We start from the raw sequence: 13,680 nt of genomic DNA on the forward strand, positions 1-13,680 counted from the left end.
TGAGATTGCCTTTCACTGAGATCGAGAATGCCGTGTGAAGAGCAAGGTTTGGCAAGGTGGTGGTGGAGGTGTATCAGGCATTGGTTTGAATGTGTGAAGTCTGAGGTGCCTGTTGGACCACAGAGCGGAGATACAGGAATAGGTTGTTTGCCAAATCTGCCTGGAGGTCTGGGGAGGGAGAGCCTTTCTGTGCCTTGGCCACGGCGGCATGTGTCTCCTCAGGGCTTCTGGGCCTGTCACTTCGTCCCGGATACCTTCCTCCCTGCTTTCAGTTGGCCACTACTGCTCATCCCCCAGGTCTTCAAATTGAGGTGACTTTGGAGAGGCTTCCCTGGCCACACCCTGTGCAAGCCCTGCTAGCTTTTTCCTGTCGCCTTGCTAATTTCCTCCCTGACAGTTCTGACTGTTGTGACCAGATTCATTCCTTTCTGCCCATTAGGATCTGCCTCCCTCCCGGAAGCAGTGCGCAGGACCCTGGGGGTTTGCAGGAGACAGCTGGGTGTGGGGTGGTGGTCAGCAGGGCAGACCGGGACAGGCAGGCTCTTCAGAAGGATGACTGAGCAGGGCAGATGGGGAAATGCAGGCTCTTCAGAAGAATGACTGAGGCAGGCGCATGGCCGTGGGGAGACACAGCGGGGACTCAGAATCCCAGGAGGTAGGTGTGGCCGTTGCGATGGTAGCTTCAGGACACACCTCCCAGAAAAGGCCACACTGCCCTGCCCCATAGCCCTCAAAGCCCGTGACTCACAAGGGAGGTTTGGGCCATGAGTAACACAGGGATGCACAGAGAAAGTACTACTGTCGGAGAGGACCTAGCTGTGACCAGTGCCCCAGGCTCGCCCTCCGCTCAGGCCTCGGAGCTCTCCATCTGAGACGGGAAACAGGCCTTCTGAACTTATTAGGACCATGCGCCTCTCATTCAAGGGCCAGTTGGTTATGACCACATGAGGACAAGAATGAAGCGATCAGGTGGGTTTCACCCTGAACTTTCTGCACAAGACCTGCCCATTGGAGAGTTAAGAATGCTATCTATTCTGATTACTAATATTCAAACCAGTAGGTGATTGTTACCAAGGGTTTGGGTTGTGGTCTGCAGGGAAGGTGAAGGTGAGGGAGAAGGTAATGGAGAGTTTAAACGGTTAAAACAGCTCATTGCTGATGAATAGGCATGCTTTAATTTGGGGAATATATATGTATGTATTTTTAAGCAATAGAGTAATGCATGCTATTTATAAGACATTTAAAACAATACAGAAATATGTCAAGTAAAAAGTGAAAGTCGCTCATCCTTCACTCCCTCAAACTCCTCTTGCCAGACATCACCACGGTTTGGTTGAAGGGTGAGAACAGTGCTACATTTGGCCATGGATGTGTAACCCAACGGAGGTGGACTCTGTTCACCGTAGGAGGTGTTAGATCTGGGGGCCCAGCCACAACAGTGTTTCTGAAATGAAACCACACCGAGCAGCCCTCACACACATCACACATAAATAGTCTATTCCTTGGGCTGGTGACAACGTTTGTTTCCTTCCCTGTGACCAGGGATAGCCTGGCCTCAATCCTGGATGCTGCACATTATGTAGAGAAATTCACATTTGTTGTTGCTGCTCACTGGTCTTCTGTCCTTTGTTTTAAAAAGGAAAATATGCCTAGGACCACTTTAAGATCGTGCTTATTTCCATTCTAGTTCCTATATATGACTTGGCAGATTTTTTCCCCCATGGAATAGCACTATAAAATTGAAGTGCAGGCAAATTTTGGAATAGGTTTTTACATTTCTTTACCAGTATTATCAGGAAAGAAAAAGCATAGTATTGCTTAGCTTTGCTCAAATAAAGCCTGACTCTAGAAAATAAGTATTTTGGCCGGGCGCGGTGGCTTACACCTGTAATCCCAGCATTTTGGGAGGCCGAGGCAGGCAGATCACCTGAGGTCAGAAGTTCGAGACCAGCCTGACCAACATGGAGAAACCCTGTCTCTACTAAAAATACAAAATTAGGCAGGTGTGGTGGCACGTGCCTGTAATCCCAGCTACTTGGGAGGCTGAGGCAGGAGAATCACTTGAACCCGGGAGGCGGAGGTTGCAGTGAGCTGAGATCGTGCCACTGCACTCCAGCCTGGACAACAAGAACGAAATTCCATCTCAAAAAAAAAATAAGAAGAAAGTAAGTATTTTTCCCGTGCCTGCAATCGGAGTAGTCCTAATAGCTAATCTTTCCCCTTCCTTCTTCTTCTTTTTTTTTTTTTGCATTTGTTTGCAAGTTGGACCTGCTGAGTTGTCACTTGCTTAACTCAAGGACCACCATGCTGCCTGGTGGGGGTCAGCACTGGTACCCAGGTGTGCCCAGGACAGCCTCCCATCTCCCAGGATTCTTCTGTGGATAAAATGGCCTTGGATGCTGACATAGCCACAGAAACAACAGTGTTATTTGTGAACATCAGCAGGAGATTCATATGGGATAAATGTGAGGGGCAGGACCAGTGGCCCTGTGGAATACCATGATGGGGAGTGTAAGAGGTTAACTTGCATCTTGTGTGGCCTTGGGCTGCAAGGGGTTCCTTCAGTAAACAGACATTTATCAAGTGCCTCATATGTGCCAGGAACCATTCTTGGATAAAAGTCAAAAATCACTGCCTCTGCAGTGTCTATAGATGCTCATTGCCCTGCCTGAGGGCAGGTCCATCTCTGAGTCATCCTAGATGGACAGAAATGAATGGTTTTGCTCACTGCACTCAGAAAATGGAATTTCTAACCTTTCTCAGGAGTGCCAGTGGGGGCATTTCCTGCCCCAGGAAGACAAATGGAAGGAAAAGAAAAATTAGAAAATGTTCCTACACCTTCCTCTTCCTCCTTCTGCTGTGTCTTCCTCTTCTTTTTAATAATAATAACTAACCATTTATTGGGCAACTACTGTGCCTCAGACATTTGTTACATTAATATTATCTCATTTACTTTTACGACAATCTTCCGAGTTATCCCTATTTTAAAGATGAAGAAGCTGAGGTCCAGAGATACTTATTTTCCCAAGATTTTATAGCTACTAGGCAATTGGACCAGATTTCAAACCCAGGTCTCTGTGTGTACAATGCCCCGTAACCTGCTAGAACTGAATTGAAAAACACCAAGGATTTACAGCAGTGCAGATAATGTACAGGTGGAAGCTCATGAGCTGTAAGGGAAACTGGCTTACATGTTCCTCGTCCCACCACTGTGATCCTCCATAAAAAGTATGTAGATGATTTGACAGCAGAGGAAACAGAGTGTCACCCAGCACAAGACAGTCCTAATTCCTATTCAGGGACTGACCTGCAAGCTAAGAATGTCCAGTAGACATTTTTAGGGAGGAAAATCTCATTGTCATAGGTTTCTTATACCATAGGTATAACTCCATAATATCAATCAGTTAAACATTTTTATTGAGTAACTGCTGTATGCAAAGTATGTGGAAACCAGAAGAAATATAAGATATCCAACACTTAAGGGGTTATCAAGGGAAGGGTAAATCTGAAAGCTAATTCATGGGATGGATCAGATAGTAACTGTGTTAATGCCCAGCGAATAGGAAGACTGAAGGAGGGAGAGAGGCCAGGAGTGTTTGCAAGGGCGCCCCTGGAGCTGGTGTGAACTGGGCCTCATGCAGAGGAAGAGGCTTCACTGGGCTGAGAGTTGGGGGATGGAAGAGTTCTGGGCGCCTCTCACCTGGGAAGACAGGGCAGCCAGTGGAGATTCAGTGATTTGTAACCAGAACTGGGGCTCTGAAGCAGGAAGCTAATCTGTCTCCCCACTCTTCCTCTGCACCTGTCCTTCTGAGGAGGGGTGACACAAATGGTAGGCAGACTGACATCCCAAAATCCAGCTGCCCAGAGAAGAAACCCCTGAGATACGTATATGCATACATGCGTCTCTCTCTCCCTCTCTCTCTTTCTATAAAGAGAATATATGTATTTTATATATAATATATAATTGATATATAAAATGTCATTGATATATAATTGTTGTTTTATATATAATATATATTATATAATAAGAATTATATATTTTATTAATTATATTTTATTATATAAATTATATATAATTATATATGATATATAAATATATATATTTATATATATATATAAATTCTTGAGACTTTTCCCCAAATTTCTGCATCCTTAGCTTTCATAGTGTTTGTCTAAATTCTTTATTTTATTATTAGTAGTAGTATTAGTATTAGTATTATTATTTTTAGACACAGGGTCTCTCTATGTTGCCCAGGCTGATCTCAAACTCCTGGCCTCAAGCAATCCTCCAGCCTCAGCCTCCCAAAGTGCTGAGATTACAGGAGGGAGCCACCACTCCTAGCCTAGCCTAAATTCTTTTTTTTTTTTCTGGAGATAGTTTTGCTCTGTCTCCCAGGCTGGAGTGCAGTGGTACAATCTCAGCTCACTATAACCTCCACCTCCCTGGGTTCAAGCAATTCTCATGCCTCAGCTTCCCAAGTGGCTGGGATTACAGGCACGCACCACCATGCCCGACTAATTTTTGTATTTTTAGGAGAGACCAGGTTTTGCCATGTTGGCCAGGCTGGTCTTGAACTCCTGGCCTCAAGTGATCCACCCGCCTCAGCCTCCCAAAGCGCTGGGATGACAGGCGTGAGCCACTGCGCCCAACCCCTAAATTCTTGACAATATCTTTCTCTCTTACAAATAAGCCTGCATTGACCACATTTTGTACAGAATTTCAAAATGAGCCAAAGAAACCCAGGTATTGAACTGAACATGAGAGCTAAGAGTAAGACAGCTCTCCAGTGTGAGGAAAAGCTGAGTCGGAATAGTAAGGAAGCAGGCGTCTGTAAGAGGCTGTCTCTGGGCTGTTTCACATCCTGTGAACTTTATGGTATGTCCTGAGAAAAATGGAAAGACAGGCTGTGTGTACCCAAATCAAGGAAACAGAATGTGTGATTATTGCAAAAGGAACCTTGACTTTGGAATTTCCTGATTTTTGAGGACTCCTGAGGTTAAAGATGGTGTGTTTTCAGCCTAAAAGAATTTTCCAACCACAAAGTGAACCACCAGAAGAGTGCACGGTGCTTCAGCTCTGTGTTTTGCACAGAGCTGGTCTGCCTCGTCCATATACTAGGCATGTTCAAGCGTGGCTGGGTGACCAGCTCTCAGAGCCCAGGCAGGGGTGGCGGCTGATCCCTGTGGCATGGGACTTTAAACTGATCAGAAGTCACAAAGGGCAGAGGCTGCAGGCCTATTTTGTTTGGACCTATTGTGTATGCTGGTATAGTTACTATTTCTTGTCATTTGCTTTTCAAATTTTAAGTTAGTCATCACCATTTTGAAATCGGGTGATTTCCTCATACAAATCCAGATTTCCAGATTCTTTTGAAAATGTGGAGCAGCTGTTAATGTTGGGCCTGTATTTGCACACAGCAGCAGTTTCTGGAATGAGTAGAGGCTGCCTCCTCCTCACGTAGGCGTGTGCTCTCCAATCCACCATGGCTTCCACCACCCTAGGCTGGCTGAGACTGGAGGACCCTGCTCCAGCCAGTATCCTTGCATCCATATATTTGTATATTCATGCATTCCACCAAAGGGCTGGGCTGGGCTCTGAGGCTACAGAAGTAAGCAAGGCACATTCCCTGACTCCAGGGGGATCACCGTGTAGGGGATAAGTGTTCAAATATATATGTCATTATCCTCCTCCTTGGATGGACAACAGCTTAGCTGCCCAAAGTAGGCCGTCTGAAGTAGGACTTCTCACCCAAAGCACTATTAATATTTGAGACCGATAATTCCTTGTTTTGAGGGGTTGTTCTGTGCCTTGTAGGATGTCTAGCAGCAAACCTGAACCCCACTCGCTAGATGCCAGTAGCACCCCCTCAGTTGTAACAGTGAAAAACGTCCCCAGACATTGCCAGGAGTCCCACCCCAGTTGAGAATCACTGGTCTGAAGTTCATGGGGGCTGGTGGAGAAAATGCCTTTTGAAATTTCAGCAAGATCTTAAGGAACTTGCTCATCGAATGAGAGCTTTGGATCAGCTCAAGTGTCAGGTCCTCAGCTGCTCCTCCCACCCCCTGTGTCTGTGTCTGGCTCCGTAGGCACTGGCTGCACTGAGTGACAGGTGGCTGGCGCCATCTCTCCCACCAGGCTGTGAGCAGCTCTAGGAGAAAGGGTATGTTTCATTCACCTTTGCATCTCTAGGCCTGGTGTTGAATACTTGCTGAATCAACACTGAGTGGCCAGCCTTCAAAATATTGTATCCAAGAACAATTATCAACCTAAGTACCCAATGTTGGCCAATTTTTAAAGTTAATTAAAAACAACTGCTCTCATCCAGCCAATTATTATAAAAACAATCTATTTCAAGTCCAGTAATTTAAATATCCAGATTTCTATTTAATTGTTCATTTTTAATTAACAGTTTTATGTAATATTAATTCCCTCTATTTCAAAATTCAGCAAAGAAGATTTGAAGCATACCAAAGAGAAAGCTTCTGACCTGAGAGCAGCATCCCTGTCAAGTGGAATTCATTATGGTGCCTCCTCTCTGAATCCCATTTTGTAGACGGGGAGAGTCACCCTTCTCTTTGGAGTAGTTTAGGAACAAGGAAAGAAAAGAATAACCAAAAGGCAACTTCCTTGTTCTAAGGAGTCCATGATCACATTTGCCCCTTTGCACATCATTCACTGAACTTGCCATTGATCGCTGTTTATCAGCCATGAGGATCACTTGAACTTGAGCCTAGCACAGACCTCACCAATGCCGAGAGTCTTTAGAAAATGATCGTATATAATCTTTGAGTAAAGATTTCTTATCCCTTTAATTGTAAGGAACTTCATGGAGGCTGCCCAAACCTATGTATAGGAAGAATGAATTTAGGGGCAAAGAAAACGTCCCCCATCACACCAAAATGCCTTCAGGATCACAGTGTCTGAAATTTATGAGTTTTCCATTTGAATTAAAAATTTGAAACCTTCTCTTTAAAATTCTATGTAAGAAGGGTCTTCTCAATAACGTTGCTCATTACCTCTCAAATTTTATCATAATTTAATAGATTATGACCTCACTCGGCAGGGCCCCGAGGAATGGAGCTTGGGGCAGAAACATTGTGGTGAGGAAGAGAGAAAAAGGAAAAAATAGTTTAGGACCAAACTGTTTTTAGACCAAATAGTTTGGGACTTCTCCCAGATGGGAGAAAGGGGATCAAATATTAACAGTTTCACTATTCGTTGAATCAGTATTTATTGAGTGCTGCATTAGGTGCGGGGCCTGCAGCCAGGTAAAGGAAGCAGCCTCCATCCTCTGTCTACTGGCTCAACAGGAATTAACTGAATAGCCATAACAATAAATGTAAAATTTAGATGGAGCCCTGCGTCCCTCATAGGAGGAAGAGAAGGGCTGGAGAAGCGCTGAAAATAAACCTCTGGAAGAGAAGCTAGTGATGGATATTTCTGGCCATGTGTGCCCTGCAGTCTGATGTTTATGTCTTGGTTACATGAAGTTTGTTCATTTCAGGAATGATGGGGATTACAAGATTTGCAAACAGTTCCGTCAAGCTCTGACTTAAATAGTTGTAATGCTATTAAGATTCCTGGACACATGTCAGCCCTTCCTGCTGTTTAGAAAACAACATCAAAGCTTACCTCGCTGGCTCTCCTAACAGTAAACTGAACCAAGGTTTGCTTTCATTTTTAGTATTTACTAAGCTGCTTTGGTGTTTCATGAAATAGTTCAGGCCAAGGGACAGAATGCAAGGTTATTACACTCCAGCATTGTTCTAAGGCTATGGGAGTAAAAGTGGCAAGGGGCCAGCCGCTACCCTGGTTTTCTCCCTGGTGATTAAGGAGGATTAGCGGAAAGTGTATAGAATGTCCGAGCTCCTGGTTACATTTGCAGAAATAAAACCCTCCCAAACCCAAAGCTCTGTGCAGCCCTTGCATCCGGTCGCGGTGACTCTACATTGCCCGGGAACTTGGCAGGGTGACATACATGCTCTTGAAGGGCTACAAGGGGAACGGCAATCACTTAAAAGGGAAAGCCAGGTCTTTGGAGGTGAGCCTGTGTGCAAAAAGAACGCCTCCCCTTCACAGTCATGTCTTTTCCAAGAGGAGAGGTGATAGAACCCTTCAGCATCTGGGGTCCTGAGCTGGACAAGGCACAAGCAGGCTCCCAGCTTCACAAAGGGGCCTTGTTCCCAAATCAGGTCGTTGGGAACTTGGGTCACAATTTGTCACAGAGACAGTGCTGACAATGATGATTACAGATCTAGGGATGTCCACAGATAGTCATTTGGTTCATAACATGGACATTCGTTCTAGCTACATTATTGTGAGTTAAGTAGGATTGATCAACTTATCACTATCGTAGTCTTATTTCTGTATGAAAGAGGAAAGTACATCCCAACTTGGAGTAAGGTACTAGGCATCGATCTCCCTCGGCTCCCTCTCCTCCATCCCCATTGTGAACCAGGTGGGGGACATTCTCCAAGCCCCCCCACCTCACTGGCCAGTGTGTCCTGCTGCCTTCCCCCAGAAGCCTTTAATCACCAGAGAGAAGAGATCACAGTGTTTGGGGGATTCTCCTAGTCTCCAAGCTGATGAAAGAGTACGTTTGTTCTCTAGCTCCGGAGAACAGCCTTGGCCTCGCAGGCGAGGTTGTAAGAAATTTCTGCTGTAGAGTTAGTGTGATGAAGGGCTGCCTGGGTCAGCATGGGGAAGGAACATGTCTCAGGCAGTCCCTGCCAACCCCAGTGGCTTCCACAAGTGACATGCCCATGGAGATGCATGTGAATCTAGTTGACCAGAGCCACTCATCCGTGGGACAGGCTCGCCTTGCTCAACAGGACGTGCCCCTCACTAGTCTTCAGGCAGAAGTTGGGTGGCCCACCGGGAGGACCACAGAGGAGGGGATTGCTACTCTCAGAGGGCAGTCGGCTAGAAAATATTAATAATCCTATGTTAGTGACTGTCCATCATAGGCTAAACACAGGGGTGGGTTGCTTCTGATACATTATTTCTAAGCCTCACAGAGACTATTAGATGCGATCAACTCCCATGGTACAGATGGAGAGACTAAGGCTGAAAACATAGGCAAGATCAGCTGACTAACAAATGCCTGCGTCAGAGCTTGAATTGGCCTGATTCTAAAGCATATTGGTTTTTTGGGTTTTTTTTTTTTTTGAGACGGAGTCTTGCTCTGTCGCCCAGGCTGGAGTGCAGTGGCACAATCTCGGCTCACTGCAAGCTCCACCTCCTGGGTTCACGCCATTCTCCTGCCTCAGCCTCCTGAGCAGCTGGGACTACAGGCTCCTGCCACCACGCCCGGCTAATTTTTTGTATTTTTAGTAGAGATGGAATTTCATCTTGTTAGCCAGGATGGTCTCGATCTCCTGCCCTTGTGATCTGCCCACGTCGGCCTCCCAAAGTGCTGGGATTACAGGCATGAGCCACCGCGCCGGGCGTCTAAAGCATATTGTTTTTATATTCCCACTCATAGTCAATTCATTCCTGTACTAAAGTGGAAAATGGTGTGAGTTACCTGTATGTCAGGGTCACCCACCAAAGGAACATTTTCCACCAGGTATGTAGCATGGACAGCCTATGTGTGTGTCATACACTCAGCACAACAAACATTCAAGATACGAAGGCACCATGGCCTGGGTGTGTGTTGCGAGTGAGCGTATGAAGGATTGGGGTGCTGGGTAGGCAGATGAGAGAGGAAGGGAAGGAAAGGGTCTGACCAAAAGGGCTGTTGGCACCTCTGAAAAAGGGCTCTCCCCATCAGACACCTACCACCATAGCCCCTTGATGATGGCCCAGCACAGGCCCCAGAAGACTGACGGAATTCAGATAGACTGTCTGTGGCGAGGTTCAAAATAGAAAGTGGAGAGGACTTTGGCTGTATTACATTTGAGGGATGTTAAAATATTCAGCTCTTCTTCCCTCACTGTCTCCAGTTCTCCCACTGCTTTTTCATTTTCAGATCACTGGCCATGTGTCTTTCTGTGCTGGTGGGAAAATGATGATTCCCCACTTGTATTTTCACCTTTAAATGTTCTGTAGTTTGCATGAAATGAAAAGATTCTGAGATTGTCACCTTAATTTTAAGAATATGGATACCTGTGTGATTTCGTATGCCTCAGCCCAATTTGCCAACAGCACCAGAGGCGTCTATGGGATCGCTCCTGCCGGAAGTCTGTGTTTCTGCCAGAGAGCACTAACCCAAGTGCTCACCCTCACCGAGTCGGGATGTGTGGGATGCTTCACCTACTTCCCCGAGGGAAGGTATCGAGCCCGCCTCCCAGCCTTCTCACCTCCCATGTGTACCCGAGGTCTGCCCCGAGTGATTGGAGCGATTCCTGGGCTTGACCTGGAAGCATGGCAGTCCGGGCTGGTGATGAGTCACAGTCGCAGAATGAGGGGAGGCACCCCTTGCCCTGTGTATGTGGGCGCCAGGCGGCTCAGGGGTCCCGGGGGAGTGGAGAGCTGACCTTCTGCTGCTGTTTGCAGTGTCCTGCTTGGTGCACTTGGAGAGGCCTTGCTGGTTTTCTCAGAGCGGAAGGGCTCCTGAACAAGACGGTCAAGAGAAGGAGACTCACCAGCTGCTGCGGGAGACCATCACTCCTGGTCTCATAGCTCCCTGTTGAATGTGTCGGAAAGAGGAACGCAAGGACAGTGGGCAGCGCCATCGCCCTCACCCACGTGAATGTGGTGGTGGCTGATGAGGCCAAGGCCCTGCTGCTTCAAGGAGTGCCCTTTCTGGGGGTCTGCAGGTCGCTGCAGAGGAGCGGTCTGTTACGTCTTCCCATTTGGAAGCTGGTTCTGCAGAAACAGGAAGTACAGGATTTCACAGGCTGGCTCTACTCACCTCGACTGAGCTTCACACCTCTGGATGCCACATGCTGTCTCCCAAAGACTGCTTTCGGTGCGAGGTAGTGGGCCTGAGGGGTTTGGTTGTCTTTTTTTTTTTTTTTTTCATTTTTAAAATTTTAAAATTTTTATTTATTGGCAGGGTGCGGTGGCTCAAGCCTGTAATCCCAGCACTTTGGGAGGCCGAGACGGGCGGATCACGAGGTCAGGAGATCGAGACCATCCTGGCTGACACTGTGAAACCCCGTCTCTACTAAAAACTACAAAAAACTAGCCGGGCGAGGTGGCAGGCGCCTGTAGTCCCAGCTACTCGGGAGGCTGAGGCAGGAGAATGGCGTGAACCCGGGAGGCGGAGCTTGCAGTGAGCTGAGATCCGGCCACTGCACTCCAGCCTGGGTGGCAGAGTGAGATTCCGTCTCAAAAAAAAAAAAAAAAAAAAAAAAAAAAAAAAAAATTTATTTATTATTATTTTTTAAAGACAGGGCCTCTGTTGCCTAGGCTGAAGCGCAGTGGTACGATCACAGCTCACTACAGCCTTGATCTCCTAGACTCAAGCCATCCTCCTGCCTCAGCATCCAGAGTAGCTGGTGTGCACCACCACACCCGGCTCATTTTTTCTATTTTTATTGTTTTAGGGATGGGGATCTCACTGTGTTGCCCAGGCTGGTCTGAAACTTCTGGGCTCAAGCAGTCCTCCCACCTCGGCCTCCCAAAGTATTGAGATTACAGACATGAGCCACTGCACCTGGCCTTTCTCATTTTTATTTTTAAATTGACAGACAAAATAGTATGCATTTATCATGCACAACACAATGCTTTGGGAATGGTTAAATCTAGCTAACAAATGCATTACCTCACACAGTTATCATTTTTATGGTGAGTCTTGGTTGTATGTTTTGTTTCGTTCGTGATTTTACATCCTTGGAGTCTCCTCTGGGTCCGTCCGTCCTTTGCTGTCATGCTGGCTTGCCTAAGGCCTACCCTCACCTGTGTACCAGCATTTTAAACTCTGGAGTGAGTGATGTTACTTTCTGTGGTTGATGTTACTATTCATTTCCTGCCTCTAAACTTCTCGTGGTCCTTATAAACTTGTCAGGATGTGTGTTGCATTGAATTCTGCATGTCCTTTTTTTGCCAGTCATTAGGTTAAGCTGGTACTGACTTGTCATCAGAGGAAACAGGATTTATGAGCACTGACAGATGTCTTCCCTGGGCAAAAAAATAAACAGTATATGTATACACACATATACATATTTATATTTGTATTTCTTAAAGCTTTTAATCGCTTTCATTCCCTGATATCTCAGAGATTTCACATCATTGAACACTGAAGTATATTTTTCAGGCCAGATGAAAAATTGTATTAAAACCCTATTCCTGGTCAGGCGCAGTGGCTCACGCCTATAATCCCAGCACTTTGGGAGGCCGAGGTAAGCAGATCACCTGAGGTCAGGAGTTCAAGACCAACCTGGCCAACATGGTGAAACCCTATCTCTACTAAAAATACAAAAACATTAGCCTGATGTGGTATTGTATGCCTGTAGTCCCAGCTACTCGGGAGGCTGAGGTAGGAGAATTGCTTGAAGCTGGTAGGTGGAGGTTGCAGTAAGCCAAAATTACACCACTGCACTCCAGCCTGGGCAACAGAGCGAGACTGTCTCAAAAACAACTACAACAACAACAACAAAAACCCTATTCCTTGCCTTTGTAGGAGTCAAAATAAATGAACTTTTTTTTCTTTTTTTTATTATTATACTTTCAGTTCTGGGGTACATGTGCAGAACGTGCAGGTTTGTTACATAGGTATACACGTGCCATGGTAGTTTGCTGCACCCATCCACCCATCATCTACATTAGGTATTTCTCCTAATGTTATCCCTCCCCTACCCCCACACCCCGACAGGCCCCGGTGTGTGATGTTCCCCTCCCTGTGTCCATATGTTCTCATTGTTCCAACATAAATGAATTTACACAAAATGGTCACTTGTTTCTGAACCCACCAAGAAAGTTTAAAAAAATAATGACTAACTCTAAATATTTCTGTTCCTAAGAGATGTTTCACATACTTGACCACTCTGCCAGGTGTCAGAGAGTGTGGGCCATTCAGGGTGACCCATGAGTCCTCCTCAAGCAGGGAGCTAGGCCCCGTAGTGTTGAGTACCCATGTATTGATGGAGACCCCCTGCCCTGGCATCCGGGAAATATGCATGCCCATACTCAGCCCCATGGAGAATACCGTCAGCTCAGTCGGTGGCTGTTGTTGCTTCTGCATGTGTTCCCCAACTTGTTGAGAAAAGAAAGAGAAAAAGAAACAAATAGCAATGGATTCGTGTATTTGGAACTTGAGTACCCTAAATTCATGCCCTTGTCTTTTCCTGGTCTCTGCTTCTCATGTAAGGTGAAAATGCTAAGAGTGACCTTAACACACATGGCTTTCAACTTACTTTTGTTGTTGTTTCGTCTTGTTGTTTGTTTCCATGAAAAATATTTGTATTATTTTTTTCTAACCTCCAGCTGATTAAACAGGTACCTGACACTTATTAATTTGAAGGAAAAATAATAGTAGCTGCCTGACATACCCTCTTATTTTGAAGAGTCTCTACTTGTTTTTTTCATTTAAATTTTTTTTTATTTTTAGTTCTGGGGTACATGTGCAGGTTTGTTACATAAGTAAGTGTGTACCATGGTGGTTTGCTGCATCTATCTACCCATCACCTAGATATTAAGCCCAGCATGCATTGGCTATTTTTCCTAATATTCTCCCTCCCTCCCCACCCTATGACAGGCCCTGGTATATGTTGTTCCCCTCCCTGTGTCCATGT

At 45.9% G+C, this 13,680-nt stretch overlaps 1 protein-coding gene across 8 annotated transcripts in view; it reads left to right on the plus strand.

The window, feature by feature from the left end:
• The window catches only part of TMEM241 (transmembrane protein 241), a 159,523-nt gene that overhangs the window by 127,145 nt on the left and 18,698 nt on the right, over positions 1 to 13,680 (plus strand). For 2 of the 8 annotated variants that reach the window (XM_065534009.2, XM_074022731.1), the window contains 2 exons: positions 10,148 to 10,273; positions 10,499 to 11,311. The exons of 3 other annotated variants lie outside the window; for them this stretch is intronic. In XM_065534009.2, coding sequence (XP_065390081.1) covers positions 10,148 to 10,273; positions 10,499 to 10,559 — 187 coding nt within the window. In that variant the 3' untranslated portion in view covers positions 10,560 to 11,311. Of the gene's footprint in view, positions 1 to 7,505; positions 7,678 to 10,147; positions 10,274 to 10,498; positions 11,313 to 13,680 lie in introns of those variants that run through there. 3 more of the 8 variants (XM_005587036.5, XM_074022734.1, XM_065534010.2) reach the window with 2 other exon arrangements.

This window comes from Macaca fascicularis, chromosome 18, assembly GCF_037993035.2.
Source record: "Macaca fascicularis isolate 582-1 chromosome 18, T2T-MFA8v1.1".
NCBI lineage: Eukaryota > Metazoa > Chordata > Mammalia > Primates > Cercopithecidae > Macaca > Macaca fascicularis.